We start from the raw sequence: 23,521 nt of genomic DNA on the forward strand, positions 1-23,521 counted from the left end.
TAATTCAAAAGCCAACCAGGAAAGATGATTGATTAAATTCAGAGTGACATTAGGATTTACTCTGTGAGCTATTTCCTTGTCAGCAACCCCAGCCTGTACTTCAGCATGTAACAGCTGTGCAAAACCAGCTTGCCAATATTCCGGGTTCCTTCTAGGGTAAGAAGAACACCTACGCTGTGTAGTGGTGATCATTTAGAAGGTCCTACAATTGACAGAATATAGGGAGTAGAATTTTGATTATATATCTTTTTGGTATGTGTTACAACAACAACAAGGCCAATACATAAGCACTCTTGCTTTTCACTATATATTATTGCTATCTTTATGTCTGTTTATACGTAAACATTTTCTCTATGAAAAACCCAACAACTGGGATCTAAACAAAATCTTTTGGTTGTGCATATGTATCTGTATAGCACTTCTTATCAGAGAGAGTGTGAAATGACACACTTCCCCCAACTGTTTTCCCCTGTTGTCCCCACTTCTCTGTAATCACTACCCTCCACCACTGCCTTTTTTCCCCCTCTTCTGCTTCTACCTGCAGACCTTGAGTGTTCAGAAAACCTGCTTGAAGATGTCATCACTGTCCACACCATGAGTGAATTGTCACCTGCCAAAGCCCAAATAGTGGGACATGGTGAGGGGCAAAGATGCAAAATGAGGGATATGAAAATATCAATCTGAGGTGCTTCAAAAACTTGGGATTTATTTATTTAGTACAAACAACAGTTGTATCCTCAACTTCAGGCTTCAGCATTTCTGATATCAATAATTTACATTGACATTAATGTAAATGGGATGACCCAAGATCAGAGTGGCACAAGATTAAATTTGGGTTTAAAAATGAAGATGTCCCCCACTAATAAGGAAGCAAGGTGACTGAAATGAGCTATTTTTTTTTTAAACTGGGGAACAGGTTGACTTTCTGATGTGTAATTTATATCACAGTATGTCTTTAAAGTGGAATGAACAAAGGCAAATAAACGCATCAGTGATTTATTCTCCGCTTTCCACAATTAAATAGTCTCATCTTTTTAAAAAAAAAATAGAAAGAAAGAAAATGAACAAGAGGAATTAACTATGCACGCCCCACAATCCAAAATGTATGAGGTGGAACAAAGAGGAGTTGACATGTTCCCCCAGGCGGGTGTTCGGCTTAGAAAGCAAACGCTGGCCTAGCATTTTGAAGGCTACTTGAGATGTCTCTTTCTTATTTGTGGAATGTTAAATTGATTTAGCCACTATATAAAAAAGACCCCACACAACTCTGACGATAAAAGCATTCTTGCTAAGTACAATGGAAAGCACTTAAATGCAGCACAGGCAAACCTGTAAACAAAGGGATAGAAAGACCTTCACAGAAAAAAATCTCACTTCAGAATGGAACAGCAAAACTCTCCAATTGAAATTGCAGCTTCACAACAAGCCACAGAGCTACATAATGCCTTAATTTATGCTTATTGCTCTTCTAATCGTAATTCCTGTAGGGAAGAAACCAGTTTGCTTTAGAAAGGAAGGTAGAGTAGGTGAGCTTGGAAAAAAATGTATAGCTTGAAGTGGAAGCATCTCTCCTCTGGTCATTACCAAACTGCAAGTGGATTAAAATGGTGGGCCAGAGCTCAGATTCTAGGAAAATCTACAGTGTCAAGGTTCTGATTCTGTGTTTCTGTACCTGTAAATAAGGCCCATGGGAAGTGTTTCACAACTAGCTGAGGCTGAGGGCTATTGGTCACATTGTCACCATCTGTATATTTCTGCACAAAGAAATTAAACAGCCCGATAAAAAGAATGGCATGGGAAATCTCTTCATAGGGAATGTTGTTCGTCATAAGATGGCTTTTGAATGAAAATTTAAAATCACCCATGAATGGAAATATTGGGGGTTTGGAGTCAGGGCATTATTAGTGGCAGGCTCTAATCTGTGGAATTATTACTGCCAGAAACCCTGAACATGACTATATTCAGAAAGCATTGTAGCACCTGCCTGGTTGGCCAAATTTTTGCAGAAGTACTTGTTCAGTTTCCCATATCTTCTTGTCTCTGATTTATTTTGTCTTGATGTTGATGGGAACGTAGGCTTCTAGGTTCCTATACAGGGGAATGTAAAAGCAGCAAAGAGTCCTGTGGCACCTTATAGACTAACAGATGTATTGGAGCATGAACTTTTGTGGGTGAATACCCACTTCTTCGGATGCATGTAGTGGAAATGTCCAGAGGCAGGTATAAATATGCAAGCAAGAGTGAGTCAGGCAAGAGATAACGAGGTTAGTTCAATCAGGGAGGATGGGGCCCTCTTCTAGCAGTTGAGGTGTGAACGCCAAGGGAGGAGAAACTGCTGTTGTAGTTGGCTAGCCATTCACAGTCTTTGTTTAATCCTGAGCTGATGGTGTCAAATTTGCAGATGAACTGAAGCTCAGCAGTTTCAGGGGAATGTATTTACTTATTTATTTAGCTGTGCACAGCTACTGTTGTGGTGGGCACTATCCATGTGCCTGTAATAAGTAATACATAGAAGATGGTTATACCGAGCAACATGTGAATAATGAGTTCCCTCTTTGAAAGAAACGTCCATTCAAAATCATTTCACTGGAAGCATTTGTTTTTGTTTTAACAGATGCCAGAAACATTAGATTTATAAATTATGCATTTAAGCACTACGTTTTTCAAAGATGCGGGGGGGGGGGGAGGGAGGCAGAAGGGAGGGGAGAGGGAAGTAACACCACTTGCCAAACAAAGGGCATGTGTTGAAATTTATTTATTCCTAAGAATAAAAAGTGTACTGAGCACACTGGCAGTATGGCACATTCAGCTGTTTTCTAACTAGGAAGCCATATGCAGTAGGGACCAATGGTTATGATAATGTGTAATCCATAGCGCTAAGCCAAACCATAAGAATCTGACCTGATCTTCATCTTGATGAACTGCCCCTAAACCCCAAACACAAGCAGAAGATAGGAAGAAAGGAGAAGGTGTTGCTTAGTAAGCCAGGGTGTGATTGTCCATCAGGTGATGTATACTCCTGAGATATGGCAACATTTGCCATGGGAGGAAAAAAGTCAAAAATAAGTTTATAATAAAGAGTACATAACAACTAAAACAGCAATACTTATTTTGCCAAAGTATCCAGATTTTCTGATGCCCAAGAAGCTATAAGTACCAGGAAACAAATGTCCCTTTGCCTCATTTTTCATTCTTTCTTGTATCTGAATGCCTTGCTTGGCGGCTTATCCTTCTTGATGCCTGGAAGAGCAGACCATTTCTCTCCAAATAAGCTATTGGGAGCTTGATACCATTCACTTCCACCCCTTGCCATTCCAGTCAACTTCTTCAGAATTATTTTGAAACCTTCCCCCCTGACCTAAATCAATGCTGGAAATTCAGAGGGGAAAAAAATAACCTCCTTATAAGGCATGCAGTTTGTAAAAATACCTGCCTAACAGTTGTATGAATCAATATGATTAAAATCTGCAGAATAATATTCTACCATTCCTCTTTTCCCACAGGGGTATGTTCCAGGGCAGTAAGATACAATGAACTAGACAGACAGTAGCAACTAGTGTCTTTTCTTTCCTGTTTTTTGTTCCTTTCACCTTAAATGGCTCAGTGATCTAAGGGTACGTCTATACTTACCGGCTGGTTCGGCGGCAAGCAATCGATCTTCTGGGATCGATTTATCGCGTCTTGTCTAGACACGATAAATCAATCCCGGAAGTGCTCGCCGTCGACGCTGGTAATCCTGCTCTGCGAGAGGAGTAGGCGGGAGTTGACGGGGGAGCCTGCCTGCCGCGTGTGGACCCGCGGTAAGTACCTTTAAGTTTGAACTAAGATACTTTGACTTCAGCTACGTTATTCACGTAGCTGAAGTTGCGTATCTTAATTCGAACTGGGGGCTTAGTGTGGACCAGGCCTAAGACTAAGGTTTGAAATACCTCGTTTCCTCGTAGCTGCAAGTTTGAATCCTGGCTGGGTCAACTCAGCCATGATCCAAGAGAGGCAAATGGAGTTCCATGCTGTGTTTGGAAATCCTGGGCCATGCTGGTCAAGCTGCCTGCACACTTCAGTTCTGGCTGCTACCATAGGGCATAAAGAGACAATGTGGGTGAGGTAATATCTTTTATTGGACCAACTTCTGTTGGTGAGAGAGACAAATTTCTGATATAAACAGAGCTTTTCTTCAAGTCTGGGAAAGGTACTAAGAGTGTCACAGTTAAATTCAAGGTTGAACAGATACTTTCAACATAAGTAGTTAGCACAATTCCCAGACCTGCAGAAGAGCTCTGTGTAGCTCAAAAGTTTGCCCCTCTCATCAACAGAAGTTGGTCCAATAAAAGATATTACCTCAGCCACATTGTCCCTCTAAATAGCTTGGGACCAACAGGGCTACAACAACATTGCATACCATAGGGCATAGGTAGAGGTAGCCTGTTGCTCCCCCTTATAGGGTTTTGCCTAGCTGATTTATGCAATGTATAGACCGACTGGCTATACATCTGGCCTAACCATAATCCTCCTCTCTTTAGAGAGCTGCAGGTGCCTGTCCTGAGCAATGTTCGCTCTAATTTTTTCCATCCATGTGCAGAATAAATTTTGTTATGTGCACCGAGGTAAGGCATAGACTCATAGATTCTAGGACTGGAAGGGACCTCGAGAGATCGAGTCCAGTCCCCTGCCCTCATGGCAGGACCAAGTACTGTCTAGACCATCCCTGATAGACATTCATCTAACTTACTCTTAAATATCTCCAGAGATGGAGATTCCACAACCTCCCTAGGCAGTTTATTCCAGTGTTTAACCACCCTAACAGTTAGGAACTTTTTCCTAATGCCCAACCTAAACCTCCCTTGCTGCAGTTTAAGCCCATTGCTTCTTGTTCTATCCTTAGAGGCTAAGGTGAACAAGTTTTCTCCCTCCTCCTTATGACACCCTTTTAGATACCTGAAAACTGTTATCATGTCCCCTCTCAGTCTTCTCTTTTCCAAACTAAACAAACCCAATTCTTTCAGCCTTCCTTCATAGGTCATGTTCTCTAGACCTTTAATCATTCTTGTTGCTCTTCTCTGGACACTCTCCAATTTCTCCACATCTTTCTTGAAATGCGGTGCCCAGAACTGGACACAAAACTCCAGCTGAGGCCTAACCAGTGCAGAGTAGAGCGGAAGAATGACTTCTTGTGTCTTGCTCACAACACACCTGTTAATACATCCCAGAATCACGTTTGCTTTTTTTGCAACAGCATCACACTGTTGACTCATATTTAGCTTGTGGTCCACCATAACCCCTAGATCCCTTTCTGCCGTACTCTTTCCTAGACAGTCTCTTCCCATTCTGTATGTGTGAAACTGATTGTTCCTTCCTAAGTGGAGCACTTTGCATTTGTCTTTGTTAAACTTCATCCTGTTTACCTCAGACCATTTCTCCAATTTGTCCAGATCATTTTGAATTATGACCCTGTCCTCCAAAGCAGTTGCAATCCCTCCCAGTTTGGTATCATCTGCAAACTTAATAAGCGTACTTTCTATGCCAATATCTAAGTTGTTAATGAAGATATTGAAGAGAGCCGGTCCCAAAACAGACCCCTGCGGAACCCCACTTGTTATGCCTTTCCAGCAGGATTGGGAGCCATTAATAACAACTCTCTGAGTACGGTTATCCAGCCAGTTATGCACCCACCTTATAGTAGCCCCATCTAAATTGTATTTGCCTAGTTTATCGATAAGAATATCATGTGAGACCGTATCAAATGCCTTACTAAAGTCTAGGTATACCATATCCACAGCTTCTCCCTTATCCACAAGGCTCGTTATCCTATCAAAGAAAGCTATCAGATTGGTTTGACACGATTTGCTCTTTACAAATCCATGCTGGCTATTCCCTATCACCTTACCACCTTCCAAGTGTTTGCAGATAATTTCCTTAATTACTTGCGCCATTATCTTCCCTGGCACAGAAGTTAAACTAACTGTTCTGTAGTTTCCTGGATTGTTTTTATTTCCCTTTTTATAGATGGGCACTATATTTGCCCTTTTCCAGTTTTCTGGAATCTCTCCCGTCTCTCATGATTTTCCAAAGATAATAGCTAGAGGCTTAGATACCTCCTCTATTAGCTCCTTGAGTATTCTAGGATGCATTTCATCAGGCCCTGGTGAGTTGCAGGCATCTAACTTTTCTAAGTGTTTTTTAACTTGTTCTTTTTTTATTTTATCTGCTAAACCTACCCCCTTCCCATTAGCATTCACTATGTTAGGCATTCCTTCAGACTTCTCAGTGAAGACCGAAACAAAGAAGTCGTTAAGCATCTCTGCCATTTCCAAGTTTCCTGGTACTGTTTCTCCCTCTTCGCTGAGCAATGGGCCTACCCTGTCTTTGGTCTTCCTGTTGCTTCTAATGTATTGATAAAAAGTCTTCTTGTTTCCCTTTATTCCCGTAGCTAGTTTGAGCTCATTTTGTGCCTTTGCCTTTCTAATCTTGCCCTGCATTCCTGTGCTGTTTGCCTATATTCATCCTTTGTAATCTGTCCTAGTTTCCATTTTTTATGTGACTCCTTTTTATTTTTTAGATCATGCAAGATCTCATGGTTAAGCCAAGGTGGTCTTTTGCCACATTTTCTATCTTTCCTACCCAGCGGAATAGCTTGCGTTTGGGCCCTTAATAGTGTCCCTTTGAAAAACTGCCAACTCTCCTCAGTTGTTTTTCCCCTCAGTCTTGATTCCCATGGGACCTTACCTATCAGCTCTTTGAGCTTACCAGAATCCGCCTTCCTGAAATCCATTGTCTCTATTTTGCTGTACTCCCTTCTACGCTTCCTTAGAATTTCAAACTCTATGATTTCATGATCACTTTCACCCAAGCTGCCTTCTACTTTCAAATTCCAATGAGTTCCTCCCTATTTGTTAAAATCAAGTCTAGAACAGCTTCCCCCCCGGTAGCTTTTTCAACCTTCTGAAATAAAAAGTTGTCTGCAATGCAGTCCAAGAATTTGTTGGATAGTCTGTGCCCCGCTTTGTTATTTTCCCAACATATATTTGGATAGTTGAAGTCCCCCATCACTACCAAATCTTGGGCTTTGGATGATTTTGTTAGTTGTTTAAAAAAAACCTAACCAGTGAGCCTAACCTCAGCTGGAGGAGCAATGTGGCTGCAAAGTAGCGTCAGGAGGGGCACCTGAACACACGCTGCCGGATGTGCCCGGCTCTGCTAATCAAGTGCGCGGCACTTGAATCATTCCTGGGTGACCGCACAGCTTAGAGGGAACACAGGTCCTGAGTAATTTCTTTGGAGCACACACAGAGCTGGAGAAACCTCCTGTGTCAGTTTTCATCTGCTGCTGACCCCAGTGCAGCTTACTATATTTAAGATGCTATGGGGCCTTTTCTGCGTACATAAGCCTCATGGGATTTTGATAATTTTTTTGTAAAGCACTTGGGTTTCCTTAAGGATTAAATGCACAGGGTAACATTTTCAAAAGTGCAAGTGAATGGGCCTAATGCTCTTATGTGCCTAAGTCACTTTTGAAAAGAATCGGGTTCCTAAATCGTGTAGGTGCTGTTGAAATTTTTACCCAGAGAATACATGTAAAATGTCATCCTTTCTTTCCATTTCCATTCTCTTTCTTATGGCTGCACCACAGAGGAGGAAGATGTTGAGGGAAATAAAAGTAAGGAGGCATTAGGTATGGGGTAGGTAGAAGAAAACTAGGGAGCAATCGATAGGGTAGGGAACTAGAGAACAATAGAACATACAGAAAGGTGAGAGAGAGCAATATAGGTAAAGAGGGGGTTGAATAGTTAATAACCTGTCACCGGACTAGCTTCTTAATGTGGCTTTCTTATGTTGTCTGGTTAAAGAATGAGGGGTTCATTCCTTCCGCAATGTAGAAAAGAGTAATCTCTTTTTTCGCCTTTCTCTTCCTGTCCCCGGTGGCAATCAGAGATTTTAAGAAGCCTGTTTTCTGTTCAGGGCAGACATGCCTAATCCTGACAGGTGTCTGGAACTCATGCACTAACACTTGCCCTGAGCCCATCACATCACCCACACTCCTACTGCCTACAGTTAGCCTCCAGAACTGAGATGCATAGGGATTTTTCATTAGCAATCTCCAGTTGCCATTGAAGCTCAGGCTACAGAAATGGCTAAGAATTTCTCTAGGAGCGCTCTTTTCCATATTTGGTGTTCTCAGGTTTTTAAAATCCTATAACTGAAGAAAGACTTCTCTCCCTCTTTTTTGATAGTTCTGCTATATATTTTTGTCTTGTTTGGACTCTGAGTTCTAAGAGGGTTAGTCCAATACTTTAAAGTACTGGTCTCTGCACTGGAATAGCTCTATTTCAAGCAGCTCTGATGTGTCCTTTACAGCAGTATTGCTAGCAGCTTCTGTGGCTTTGGCTTTCATTGGCATCACCACGCCGACACTGACCAGCATTACCACTACCTTTCTGGGTACTAATATTGAACATGGTACTCTTGGCACCCTATATCATTCAAGTAGCAGCCGGTCAGTGCAGAGGTGCTACCACCAGAAGCACAAGTGGCAGACACTTGATAACTGAGAGATCCCTTGTGTTTGGAGTCAGAAACTACATTTGTACACTCTCAGCTGCACTCTTCGCCTGGTCATCCTTTCTCATTTTTGCTAGAATCGTTCAGAATTAGTTCACACAGAAATTCTGCTTGATAAGAAATTCCTAGTTAAAAAAAACTTGAAGATAGCTCAGATTGTAAATCCATATCAGTTACTTTAAAATAATTGTAATTCTCTACGAAGGCCAGATATTCAGCACACCACTGAGTTCACATGCAGGGTGCTTGTCTCTCAGTGTTCAATACCTCTGGGAAGGTCTGAGACAAGAGCCATTAGCTGCCCTTGCCAGGCATCACCTGCTGCAGGTGGATGAGTTACCAGCTATGTTGGGCCCTGGGTGTGGGGCAAATTGGGCAGGGGAAGCTAGAGGAAGCCCCCCCAGTGGATGGGTTTGGGACAGACTCATGGCTGGCAGCACTGAGTTCAATGGGAAGGCCAGATATTCAGAGCTTCAGTTTGTTAAAACTTGGGTACACCACACCCATCAGTGTAGATTATGGATCCTAGTTCATACACATGATATGCTGAAATACGCAGCAGTTGATAGACAGCAGCTTAATTTAGGTTCAATTGTGCTATGTTGAAACAAAGGCCAGTATGATTTTGGAATTGCATATGTAGAGTGTAGTATACGGTGGAACTGGGAGATAGTGGTCTCTCCTTGATACAGCTCTGGTGAGACCACACAAAGAATGCAGTATTTGGTTCTGAGCACCTCATGACAAGAACAATTAATGAAGTGCTAGAGAGGCTAATTTCAAAAGGAAAGTTGGAAGAACTTAACATAGTCATTTCATTAGGTCCCATTGCACTTTGTATAACGTTGAAATTTGTTGTTGCTTTCAAGCCCCTACATCATATGATAGCTGCTGTCTGCCTTGCTGACCTGGTCTCCTATTATATTCCCCCATCAACTTCTTCACTCCACCATTGCTACCAGCTTGAATACCCTGCTTGACTCTGTGACGGGTTGAATCACAGAAACACCCTTGGGAGCTGCCACCCGATGTGCAAAGACTACCCCTGCTCCTGTTTTCCCTGCCAGCTCAGGACTCCAGCACCCTGTCTTGCTGAGCCAGACACTCCCGTCTGGCTCCAGACACAGATCCAGGGTCTGAATCTCCTGTCCCAAAGCTGCAAGTTACCTGAAAACAGCGTACAGAAGTGCACTTGTCTTTAGCACTCAGATGCCCAACTCCCAATGGGGTCTAAACCCAGATAAATCCGTTTTACCCTGCATAAAGCTTATGCAGGGCAAACTCATAAATTGTTCGCCCTCTATAACACTGATAGAGAGATATGCACAGCTGTTTGCTCCCCCAGGTATTAATACATACTCTGAGTGAATTACTAAATAAAAAGTGATTTTATTAAATACAGACAGTAGGATTTAAGTGGTTCAAAGTAGTAACAGACAGAGCAAAGTAAGTCACCAAGCAAAATAAAATAAAATGCGCAAATCTATGCCTAATCAAACTGAATACAGATAATCTCACCCTCAGAGATGTTTCAGTAAGTTTTTCTCAGACTGGACACCTTCCAGGCCTGGGCACAATTCTTTCCCCTGGTACAGCTCTTGTTGCAGCTCAGGTGGTAGCTAGGGGATTCTTCATGATGGCTTCTCTCTTTCTCTGTTCTCTTCCCCCCCTTTATATACCTTTTGCATAAGGCGGGAACTCTTTGTCTCTCTGGGTTTCCACCCCCCCTCACTGGAAAAGCACCAGGTTAAAGATGGATTCCAGTTCAGGTGACATGATCACATGTCACTGCAAGACTTCATTACTCACTTGCCAGCACACACATATACAGGAAGACTCACAGGTAAATACAGCCATCTGCAGACAATGGGAGTCATCAAGATTCCAAACCATCATTAATGGTCCACACTTTACACAATTACAATAGGCCCTCAGAGTTACATTTTATATTTCTAGTTTTAGATACAAGAGTGGTACATTTATACAAATCAGATGATCACACTCAGTAGATTATAAGCTTTGTAATGATACCTTACAAGAGACCTTTTGCATGAGGCATATCCCAGTTACTTACATTCACTTATTACCGTATTTTCTCTAAAACTATCTCAGTTACATTATATTGACTTATTATCAAGTTTTTTATAAAACCATATAGACTGCACAACGTCACAGACTCCTCTTCTAAAATTCTCTGTAAGAATGCCCTCTGGATGTCTTCCCTACTGAAAATTCCTTCCCTTCAGTCATATCCCACCTGAAAACTCACTTCTGTCATTTCACCTACAAGGTTTAAAAAAAAAAGTGACATGATTTATTCAGCTGACTTTTTATTTGACACCCTTGGCTTCTTCTTTTCCTCTCCCTTCATCTGTTTAAATGATTAGGCAAAGAGTAGAACAATTGTCATTGCATACTCTTTGGGACAGGATATATGGGGCAGATTTGCAGAGATGCTAATTCCTATCAGTCTTTGTAAATCTCCTCCGTGTCTTTGTGCTTTATTATGTTTTTTTGTGAGGCACCTAGCACATTTTGTAGCATTTAAAACTGATGATATCTAGGCTGGCTAAATGTCACCAGAAAGGAATATAACCAGGTACAAGTATCAAAAGAGGGTAATCATCAGAGAAGGAGAAAAGTTGCTTAGAACAATCAGAGAGTACAAAGAAGAGGAACATTTTGGTAAACAATTTCTAAACAACCTGTTTGACTGTGTAACTGTGTCTCAGCAGACGTACTGGTAGCTTCCCCACATGAACTAGACCAGATGATTCATGTGAGAAAATGCATTAGGGAACAATCCTATATTGAATAGGGATAGACCAGGTGACTTTATAGGATCAGCTTTTACGATGTCTTTTTTGGTCTACTTAGCAGCGTGGTTGTTTTCCTTTTCCAGGTATCATACAGGCTTTTTGAAGACATGGGGCTGTTTGAAGCCTTTAAAATTCCAGAGAGGGAGTTCATGAATTACTTTCATGCCTTGGAGTGTGGATACCGAGAGATACCTTGTGAGTAAAACTCCAGGTTAAATAAGAGTCTCTTGCTCAGATGTCTTTGACTTTTGACATGTTCAGTAATTATTTTTTATACACTCTTTCCTCTCCCTAATCACCACAGCCATTTCTTCTTTCAAGGGCTGCATTTTGTCTCCTACCTCTTGGATAAATGCATAAGAGTAGTAGTCCTCTTTTGGTGTACAGGATGTGATGTACGCAAATCTTTGTGCATTGTTAAGAGTATCCCACAATTTTGTCAATACACGCAACACTGCTAAGCTAATTGCCTCTTATGCAGAGGCTCTTCCTGAAGTCTGCCCTCACGTTTCTGTCTGTTTGGCTTTCATGGGTTTTTTTTAGTATTATTATTTTACTTCATAGAAAACTCTGTGTAAATCTCGGGTAGTAAGATGGCTCCCATTTTGAGAGTTTATGGGTATCAGGGACTGTTCTATCTAGCCATGCTTGTTATTGGTTGGTGGTATTGTCAGTCTTATCTGGAGATTGTTGGAATGGTTGCCCGCCTCCCACTCTCCCTCAGGAGAGTTGAGTTAGAGATGTGCACACTGTGATATGCTTCCACACAAAAGATGCTATAGAACAGTGATTTTAAACCTGTGGTCCCGGACTCCTGGCATAACTTTCAGCAGACATCCCAGCTCTTCTATGCTAGCTAGCTATGGATTCAGAAGCAAGTATACACCCATATATAGCTATCTGATTTACTGTAGAGATACATATTATATAGAAAATGGATGTTATTGAGGTACATTTACTGGATATATCTGTATAGAAATATATAATCTATATTTTTCAAGATCCTAGGACTCTGTCCCAGAATTTTATTATCTTTGCCAAAGAAATATAACTTTTAAGTTCCCCCATTTTTGAAGGGCCTTTTGTCTACGTGTTGCATTGTTGGAGATTGATACCAGAGCTGAATAAAATCTATATAAGGGCTTGTGTTTGTTGTGGTGTTAGCTCAAGATGTAACTCTAGTGTTGTCCTTAGTCCGATTCCCATCCCCACACACAAATCTCTAGCTCAACTTAAGTGGTTCTTTGCTTTAAACTTGAGCTAGCTGGCCTGTCAGGGGTGTATGGATTGAAGCTCAAGGGCTGCTGATGCTCAAGCTAGTGATGCAGCCGGGATGCAGCTACAGGCAACAACTTGAGTTAGCACAGCTGGTCAGATGCTAATCCAATCACCGTGTAGCCGGAGTGTTGTTTCAAGATGTGGCTGCTCTCACCCCAGCTAGGCTAGTGGAATAACTCAAGCTAATCGTTGCAGTGAAGACAAGCTCTTATTGTTAGAAACTCGGAGAAATCCTGGCCACCGTGACGTGAATGGTAGTCTTTCCATTGATTTTAGAGGAACCAGTATTTTACCCTTTGTATTGACCAGATGATACTTGCATAACAAAAGGCCAGGGAAGTAGAAAGGAGCAGGGCTTTCATTCCTATGCTAAAAGCTCCCTCTCTTCTCTCTTGCCTGGGGGAGTAGTTCTCCCCTATGGCTTCCCCTCTTCCTGCCTGGTGTATAAAAGCTCCCCCTCCAGTAGCAACCTAGTAGTAAAAGGAAAGCTGAAAACTTACAGAATTGTAAAATATGTGGGGGTCCTCAGATCTTGTAATGTCTGTTGGTTTTTTGCTGTTCCTTGAACTGAAACTCCCTAGAAGTTCCCCGTTGTATCCAGTAGATGGTGTTGTGTGCCCTCTGATAGAAAGAATCTGCATGTTTAATAACAGTGTCACCGATTGCCTTGATTTGTATCATAGATCACAACAGAATTCATGCGACTGATGTTCTACATGCTGTTTGGTACCTTACTACTCAGCCTATCCCAGGACTCTCAACTGTGATTAACGACCATGGGTCAGCAAGTGATTCAGGTATTCTTTTTAATATACTGTTCTTTTAAGACATGGGTTGTGGAATACTGTACGTTTCATTTGCTAGACTTTCAAACAATTTCAGCAATATATATTTGATATTTAATGTGTGCTAGAATATTTATTTGTAGGTTGCAACTGTGGTAGACCGATTCTTTCCAGTGGATTTCCATCAACTATACTTAGGGCCCTACCAAATTCATGGCCATGAAAAACGCCTCACAGACCGTGAAATCTGGTCTCCCCTATGAAATCTGGCTGTTGTAGGAGTGTCACAGTATTGCCACCCTTACTTCTACACTACCTTCAGAGCTGGGCAGACAGAGAGTGGCAGTTACTGGCCAGGTGCCCCACTCTGAGGGCAGAGCCACCACCAACACCAGCACAGAAGTGAGGGTGGCATGATATGAGGGGGGGTGTGGAGGGGAAGTTGTCACTTGGAGGGGGGAGCAAGGCTGGCCATATAGCTGGACGACATGGGCAACCACCCAGGGTGCTGTGATCAGAGAAGGCGCCGTGGTGTTACACACACACACACACACACACACACACACACACACACACACACACACACACACACACACCTCTGTCCCCAGACCCCTTTAATCCCTGAGCGTTGGGGTCAGACAGTGGTGGGGTTGGGGGCACTCTAGCCGGGGCTTCCTACTGGGCTCCAGCTACTAGGCTTGGCTGAGAAGGGATGGCACTTTCTTTTCCCCTGCACAGGTCAGACACACCTCCGGGAACCTCCCTCAGCTGCAGGAAGCTTCGAGGTTGCTTGCTGAAAACCCAGGTCTGAAGGCAGCATCGCTGCCACCAGCCACACAGAAATAAGGATGGCAATACCGCGACTCCCCTACAATAGCCTCGCAATCCCCCCATGACCCCCTTTTGGGTCGGGACACCTATGGTTACAACACTGTGAAATTTCAGATTTCAAGATCTGAATCTATGACATTTAAGATGCTTAAAATCCTATGACTGTGAAATTTACCAAAATGAACCACCATGAATTTGGTAGGGTCCTAATTATACTGTAGACGCACAGAATTTTACACTTAAAAATATGTGAATTCAAGACTTTTGTAAGCTTTGTAGGACCATTTTACTTTTTCATGTTCTTTTTAAGCCCTTTCTTTCTACAAGCCACTTAAGTGATGACACCAGTGGTGTCTGCAAGTTAGCGGAGCTTGTGTGTATTGTTAATAAACACTTGGGATCTTTTGGGTGGAAAGATGTTTTACAAAAAACATTTTTGAAAGACATTCACTCATAAGAATTACCATAGCGGAATAGGCCTGGAATCTGGCTAGGCCAGGATCTGCCTCTGAAAGTGATCTGTTCCAGAAGTCTCGGACTGTCTCCACTGCCTGAGCTTAAAGACCCAAATCTATTAGCTCAAAGTCTGTAAATGACTCAGAAACCTCTATGTGGTCCAGCCATTGGAGGGAAACAGAGAGCCATGCTATGTAAACCTGGATTAGCTAAGAAACGCTGGGCTGTTCATTGATTAATGCCTCACAATTAATTAATTAATTGCACATAAATTTACAGTGTTATGATTAGGCTTGGAAGGTTTGATTTTTACTGGTAAATGTTGGTGAACGTCGATTTCATTGTACACATGCAAACTAATGAAAAAATAATCAAAATTACAGGTAGGCAAAGTAAGAAAAATGCTGCTTGAGAACTTATAAGTATTTGATTTAAGGATATTTACTATGTGTATTTTGACATGTGAAGTTGACAGCTTGTGTTTATCAATTTTATAAAGCTTTAACTTTTTGAATCCAAACATCTACTGTCACTAAATAATTATTGTCTGACTCCCCCATTATTGCCTGCAAAATTTACATACATAAAAAGAGGAGGAAAATGCTTAAAACCCAGAATTTTGCACAACTGAGAAAATTTAAATTAAAAATTGAAAAAAAATGCTTAAAAATAAACATCCAATTGTGTCAGTTCTAGTTAGGGTAACAGTCATTTTTGAATTGCTGGAACAGACACAGAATATCAGAAATCATTGAGTTGAGTATTTCTGCACTTGGATACTAGACCCGATTGTTTTTGGTCAAATGTTTTTTGGGGGGGGGGGTTGTAACACACAGGCATGCAATTTTGCTCATGGTCTATATTTTCAATAAGTAATTAATACTCAAGGGACTCTATTTCTGCTCAGATTCTGATAGTGGAATCACTCATGGCCATATGGGATATGTGTTTTCGAAGATGTACACACCTGCAGATGAGAGTTACGGCTGCCTATCTGGCAACATCCCTGCCCTAGAATTGATGGCGCTTTATGTAGCTGCAGCCATGCATGATTATGATCATCCAGGAAGGACCAATGCCTTTTTGGTTGCAACCAGCGCGTCTCAGGTAAGTCTTGGGCCATGTTTTTAAAGTCTACATAATCGTTAAGCCTCCAAAGACTTTTGAGCACAGCTTTTCATTGTCAAGCTTTTGGCTTGCATCGGGTACTCGCCTGATGTAAACTATGAAATTGTTAGCATTGACTACTGTATTTCTTATTGCACAAATTGTGATTGTTCTACGGTATGTTGTGGAGCATGGTACACTTAAACTATGCACAACAGCAGCACCAACAGCATCTCTTTAATTTGGGGCTAAGTGGATTTTTCTATTTAACTTATTGATGGATTTGTTGATTTTAAAAAAACATTTGGAGGAAGAGAGGCTACATTTCTGTCAGTTCATATGGAACTCCTAACTTCTGTGCAGTGAATACACTGACTTCATATGTAGTGACACACAGAAAGGTATAATTAAGAGGCACCTTGTTTTTTCATGTTTTTCTGTGTACAGGAGAAGTCAGATTTTGCACCAGCTATTTCTTTGATTGCTCATCCGTAGTAGCATTTGAGCACCTCATAACCAATAATGAATTTATCTTTACTAATTTCTAGTGAGGTAGGGAAGTATTCTTACCTCCTATTCATAGATTCACCACTAATGCAAAGGGACATTAAATGAGTTACACAAGGTCACACAAGAAGTCTGTGCCAGTGTTGGCCACTAAATTCAGATTTCCTGAACCCAGTCCATTGTCTTAACCAGAAGACCGTCCTTCCATCCTTTACATTCCAAACCACAATGTAGCTTCAGCATACTCTGTAAAAAGGAGCTTATGATTGTTATTTCTGGAAGGAAAGAAGGGTGAGCTAGTGATTATGGACCTAGACTGTGACTCAGAAAACCTGAGTTCAGTTCTCAGCTGGGACACAGACTTCCTATGTGACCTTAGGCAAGTCATTTGGCCTCACTGTGCCTCCGTTTCCCATCTATAATATGTGGATAGTACTTCTCTACCTCATGAGGATGTTGAGAGGATGAAATCCATTGATGTTGGTGAGGTACTATGCCTGTGTTAGTAGAGAGGAAAGCTCCTCCTGCATTTTGGGACCAATCTTATTTAATCTTTTTATTACTGACCTTGGCACAAAAAGTGGGAATGTGCTAATAAAGTTTGCGGATGACACAAAGCTGGGAGGTATTGCTAATACAGGGAAGGACGGGATATCATACAGGAAGATCTGGATGAACTTGTAAACTGGAGTAATAGTAATAGGATGACATTCAATAGTGAAAAGTGCAAGGTCATGCATCTAGGGATTAATAACAAGAATTTTGGTTATAAATTGGGGACACATCAGTTGGAAGTAACAGAGGAGGAGAAGGACCTCGGAATATTGGTTGATCACAGGATGACTATGAGCCGCCAATGTGATATGACTGTTAAAAAAGCTAATGCGGACTTGGGATGCATCAGGCGAGGTATTTCCAGTAAAGATAAGGAGGTGTTAGTACCGTTATACAAGGCACTGGTGAAACCTCATCTGGAATATTGTGTGCAGTTCTGGTCTCCCATGTTTAAGAAGGATGAATTCAAACTGGAACAGGTACAGAGAAGGGCTACTAGGATGATCCGAGGAATGGAAAACCTGTCTTCTGAAAGGAGACTCAAAGAGCTTGGCTTGTTTAGCCTAACCAAAAGAAGACTGAGGGGAGATATGATTGCTCTTTATAAATATATCAGAGATAAATATCAGGGAGGGAGAGGAATTATTTAAGCTTAGTACCAACGTGGACATACGACCAAATGGATATAAACTGAACATTAGGAGGTTTAGACTTGAAATTAGACGAAGGTTTCTAACCATTAGAGAAGTGAAGTTCTGGAACAGCCTTCCAAGGGGAGCAGTGGGGGCAAAAGACATATCTAGCTTCAAGACTAAGCTTGATAAGTTTATGGAGGGGATGGTATGATGGGATAGCCTAATTTTGGCAATTAATTGGTCTTTGATTATTAGCAGGTAAATATGCCCAATGGTCTGTGATGGGATGTTAGATGGGGTGGGATCTAAGTTACTACAGAGAATTCTTTCCTGGGTTCTGGCTGGTGAGTCTTGCCCACATGCTCAGGGTTTAACTGATCACCATATTTGGAGTTGGGAAAGAATTTTCCTCCAGGGCAGATTGGCAGAGGCCCTGGAGGTTTTTCACTTTCCTCTGCAGCGTGGGGCACGGGTCACTTGATGGAGGATTCTCTGCACCTTGAGGTCTTTAAACCACGATTTGAGGACTTCAATAACTCAGGCATAGGTTAGGGGTTTGTTACAGGAGTGGGTGGGTGAGATTCTGTGGCCTGCATTGTGCAGGAGGTCAGACTAGATGATCATAATGGTCCCTTCTGACCTTAAAGTCTATGAGTCTGAGTCTATTCTCCTAAGATTCAGCAAAAAAACACTTGTTCTGGTTAAACAGTTGTAAAAGTCAGGAATAGAAGTTAGATGATAGCTCTTAATGTACAGTACTTACTGGGTTGTAAATAAATGAAGGGGCAGCATCAAAGTCCCTGTTGGATTTCATTTCACTTCGATATCACTTGAAGTCCGCAAAGTTTCTATTCGGATCTGGTTCCTCCCCTCCTTTGATCACTTCCTTTGTTACCAGAACAGCAGCAGCAGCTTTGAGGAATGGCAAAGTGCTGCTGCCTAGCCAAAAATCTCCCTTCAAGAATGATCCCATCTGGCAGGGTATATGTGTCACAAAGGTGACATGTTTACTCTGTGGCTAGGCAGAAGGGGCTGCTCACAGCAGCTCAAATTTTGCAACATGATCTATGCAGTGAGGAACTGTGATGGCTTCAGAAGACTATAACAATACTACTTTGACGCAGTTGGTAATGAAAAAAATGATATTCAAGTATGTACTTGAATATATGTAGACACATCTCCACAAAACTAAATAAAACTCTATTTATTCTCAGGCAAATTTGGTATTTCTCTCCTTATGCTAAACAGTCAAGAGATTGTGGCTGAAATTCAAGCAGAATTTGACCATGTGACTTTAAATTCTGGACCAGTGCAGGACTGTTCCCTAACCTATATTCCCTAGTGCTTTGTTTGATCTAGTTCTGAATGGAGCATCCATCATTTCTCAGCGCTAGGGACTTCAACATCAGTGGAATTTTAACCAATTGGGGATTTTGGTGTTGCAGGTTTTGTCAGGTCATATATGTATAAAATATGGGAGCTAGAAGTTCACATATTAGTATGATGGGAACTATGTAACCATACTAGATTGAGAGAACCAGTTAGAAGCCCCAACCAGAAAACACCATTGCTCTTGAAGACTGTAGCTCTGTGAAGTGATGGAAGTACTATTACATATAAGATATATTCATTAATGGCTAATATTAAAGTGTGCATCTGTGTGTTTGTGTAAAATATATATAACACATATGCACGTGTCTTCAGGTCTTGCACTCCAAAGGATCTCCTATTTCCAGTTGACCACTGCTATATAGTGAATTTATCTGCTCTCTGCCAATGCATTAATGGCTAATATAAAACACCAGATTAACTCATCACAGCATGGGTCAACCAGAAATGGGAGATTGTCTAGAGTGCAAGAGCTGGATCTTCCAAATCAGTCTTAACCACAACTGCTGTCAGAAATTAACACTCCTTAAAATCTCTGCAAAAATTTTTTTAAAGACCTGATCCTTTCTCTCATTTCTCCCATCATCAAAAGTCATTTCATTATTCCAATAGTCATTCTTATTTCATGTTTTTCTGTTTCAGACACTAGGAGGATTCTTAATTCTTAAATCAGTGTATTGTTTCCACAGGCCGTGCTGTATAATGACCGCTCTGTTTTGGAGAACCATCACGCAGCTGCTGCGTGGAATCTTTTCATGTCCAGGCCGGAATATAACTTTTTAGTCAACCTTGATCACGTGGAATTCAAGCATTTCCGCTTCCTTGTAATTGAGGCCATTTTGGCCACTGACCTGAAGAAACACTTCGATTTTGTAGCCAGATTCAATGCCAAGGTAATAAGAAATTTTAATTTCCAATGCTTTCTAAAGGGAAAGAGGATTCTTTGTGCCCTTCTGTACATCAAATGGGTCACCAGCTGGGAAAGATCACTAAAAAGGCAGCCCCACAGACAGAGACACATCTCCATTCAGTGAATAGTGATACTGAAATAGTAACAGGTATTTCTAAAAACATGTTCTGAACAATTTTTCATAATATTCATTTAGCTATTGAAAATTACCAGAAATTAGTTACTTTAACTGAATATTAAGCTGCATCCCTCAGCAACATGGCATTGCCTCTCTCTCTCTGTGGATACACTGATGAAGGAACCACATGCAGAAAGCTTGGAACCTATGAACGTGTGATCAGTTTTGTTTTCCATTTTTCCTTAACCATTCTCTGTCTTTGTAAAATGGCTGAAAATAAACATCTTATGTACTGTGTTAAGAACCTAGTCCAAACATTTCAGTTAGGCATCTAAATCCATAGTAAGGTACCTAAATAAGTGAACTGATTTTCCGGAGGTGCTGAGCACTCTTATACCCCACTAAAATCAGACAGATCGGGGGGTTTTCAGCATCTCTGCAAATCAGGTCAGATGGAGCCCAATCCAAAGCCCACTGCAGTCAACGGAAGGACTCTCGTTAATGTTAGTGGGGACTGAATTTGATGCCTAGGTCACTGATTTTGGTGCCTTGATTTAGACACCGGGATTTGATAACTTTGTCCTAAATTTTCATTTTTGTGAGGTTAAATAGCCAGAGAAAAAGGATGAGTTAAAGCCAGAAGTAGTATAGCTCTAGATCCAGGAACAAAACATGATATATATGAGAAATAGGCAAGCTAGCCACCCATTAGTACCCTGCCAGGCATTACTTGGAGGTGCTCAACATTAAACTTGGTTTAACTTTATATGGCAGGTGCACGCTAGATGTCACATGTGAAGGTGATATTTGCACTCTCTCAGAAGAGGAAATCAGATGGATGGCTTGAAGTGGCATGTCCTATTGACTGACTATAGATTTGTAATGACAGTTGGCAGCTGTCCCCCTATGTTGGGTCATTGGATAGTGTGAGTGGTTACACAATAAAGTGGGAGGAATAGCTGAAAATATTAACCAAATAAAACTTTCAGTGCTAAAGTTGTCTCTGCCTTAAAGGAAATTATCTATGATTCTTAGTGATTTAATCACTCATTTACATTGCAGAAGTGTCTACAGGCCCCAGTCAGAGATCAGGGCCCATTTATGCTGGGCTGCAGGCAGCATAAATACATGTAACAGTCCCTGCCCCAAAAAGCTTGCAATGTAAAATGTGCAATGGACAACAAGTGGATATAACAAACAAGTAGGGGGAAGACCAGGTAACACTAAGGAAGTCATGTATGATGTCATAAGGCAGGGGTCGGCAACGTTCGGCATGCGGCTCACCAGGGTAAGCACCCTGGCGGTTCAGGCCAGTTTTATTTACCTGCTGATGCGGCAGGTTCGGCCGATCGCGGCCCCCACTGGCCGCGGTTCGCTGTCCCAGGCCAATGGGGGCGGCGAGAAGCCGCGGCCAGCACATCGCTCGCCCGGCCGCTTCCCGCCACCCCCATTGGCCCAGGACGGCGAACCTGCCGCGTCAGCAGGTAAATAAAACTGGCCTGGCCCGCCAGGGTGCTTACCCAGGTGAGCCGCGTGCCGAACATTGCCGACCCCTGTCATAAGGAGTGGTCTTAGCATACCAGCTTCCATTGTCAAGTGTTTTGTAGACATTGAGACAGGTTAGTTCTAAGGAGAGATTTGAATGAAGACAATGACACAAATATTAATTGGGAACTTCTCCCATGCATAAAGGGTGGTGTGGGAGAAAGGGTGAAGGTGCTTTAGGGAAAATTGAACTAATGGGCAATGAAGGCTGGTATCATTGGCACAGTGGAGGTAGGATACATAGTCACATCATTAGAATACTGGAGAGAGAAACCACTCTGGTAGAAATGTGAAGCCATTGATTTCCCTGTGCCTTACCGCTGCCTATTTGATCTTGTATTGAGAGACTAAAGCTGCTTCATTATTTAAATTATAGCTGTGGTCACGTTAGATCACAAGAAAACCCTTTTGTTTTAAAAGGGGCAGAATAATATGTGTCAGCTGTTGTTGGGGGGTTTTTTTGTGGGAGAACTCTTTCAAACACATTTAGCCCAAATAGAAAAGAAATGTAGACCTTGTCTGTCTACACACAAGCTTGCACCAGTTTAACTAAAATTGGTTTTAGAACACACCTCTAGTTAAATTGGTGCAACTTTGTATATAGATAAGGCCATCATTTCTTAGAAAATTTTGTAGGTCTGTCTTCTGCTATTAATGCTTTAGAGCCAGAGTATTAATTGCTAAATAATTATATGATTCCTAATTATCTATCTCAAACCTTAATTATTGAAACTACTTCTTCTTTTTCATGCTTGATCTACACTCTTAAATTACAAACCAGGGCAAACCCACCTATTTAGGTTTGTAGTTTGCATTCAGTAGCTGAGCATGTTTTAGCACATCACAGGACAAGATTTTCCTCTTACCATGGGCTATTATAATGGTTTTATCCCTTTGTGTATCTTCCAGGTGAATGATGATGTTGGAATTGACTGGACTAATGAAAATGACCGCTTGCTGGTTTGCCAAATGTGCATCAAACTGGCTGACATCAATGGGCCTGCCAAATGCAAAGACTTGCATCTGCAGTGGACAGAGGGCATTGTTAATGAATTCTATGAACAGGTAAATGTGTGCCCAAAGCAGGAATGAATTTACTTTCTGTCCTAAATTATTCTGTAGTGTGGCTGCATTTTAGCTTGGAGTTAAGTCTGGCTTCCCTCTGCTCCCTGGTAGTGTATGTAGGAGGAGTGAGAGGAAGAAAAATTCAAGCATTTATCTGGCCTCTTCGTTCAAAGCACCCGAGGATGCAAAAGGACACTAGCCTCTGCATAAATATATGACTAATTATTAAAAATAAATCCTACTGCAAGAGAGAGTTCTGCCCTAATCTCCTGGATTTTCCCTCCAGGACTGTGTTCTTATTATTTCTTTGCTGCACCTCATTGTATCTCACGTAAAGAGATGCAGTCATTTAAACTCCACTGCATACCAATCAGATATAATGACGTGGCTCACGTTGGATCTGTCACAGCTGATGGCATGCACAGTACATGTTCTGGTACACTAAAGGCAGCAACGTCATAAAAGCTGTTTACAAGGAACCCTAAAACAAGATCAGCAAAAGCATTATGATGTTGTGTGCTTTACAGTAGATTCATTCCATCTGCACACTCGGATTAAGGTTTTTATCTTCATTGCCCTTGCTCTCAGTCTTCCTTTTAGGATGGGCACTATATAGTACCATTTAATTCTTGGCTTGAAAGTAACTTCCAACATGGCTGATAGCCAGAAATATTCTATTAAATTGTTAGAGATTTTTGATCAATGCACTTTGTTCCTGAAAAAAATCAATGCTTCTGAGTGCTTTATGCAATGTGCTTTTCATTATGTCCTTTGAATGACATTAGTTGCCATGCCAACATGATGTATAGTAGCAATTTTCCTCCAGAACCTGCTGCAGGTATTAGAGACAATGGGCTCATATGTATCAGCTGATTTATTTTAGCTGAGGATCTAGCCAACACCTTATCACCTTTCCCACTCCCCCAACCCCTAAAACAACTGTCTATTTTAGGGAAAACATCCAG

The 23,521-nt window shown here is 41.6% G+C and overlaps 1 protein-coding gene across 5 annotated transcripts in view; it reads left to right on the top strand.

Annotated features, from left to right (window-relative positions):
- Positions 1–23,521, top strand: part of PDE3A (phosphodiesterase 3A) — a 381,070-nt gene that overhangs the window by 340,839 nt on the left and 16,710 nt on the right. For all 5 annotated transcript variants that reach the window (XM_005296584.4, XM_005296582.5, XM_008165488.4 and 2 more), the window contains 5 exons: positions 11,459–11,570; positions 13,337–13,450; positions 15,633–15,832; positions 19,608–19,811; positions 22,401–22,556. In XM_005296584.4, the coding sequence (XP_005296641.3) occupies positions 11,459–11,570; positions 13,337–13,450; positions 15,633–15,832; positions 19,608–19,811; positions 22,401–22,556 (786 nt within the window). The remainder of the gene's footprint in view (positions 1–11,458; positions 11,571–13,336; positions 13,451–15,632; positions 15,833–19,607; positions 19,812–22,400; positions 22,557–23,521) is intronic.

This window comes from Chrysemys picta, chromosome 1, assembly GCF_011386835.1.
Source record: "Chrysemys picta bellii isolate R12L10 chromosome 1, ASM1138683v2, whole genome shotgun sequence".
NCBI classification, from domain to species: Eukaryota; Metazoa; Chordata; order Testudines; family Emydidae; genus Chrysemys; species Chrysemys picta.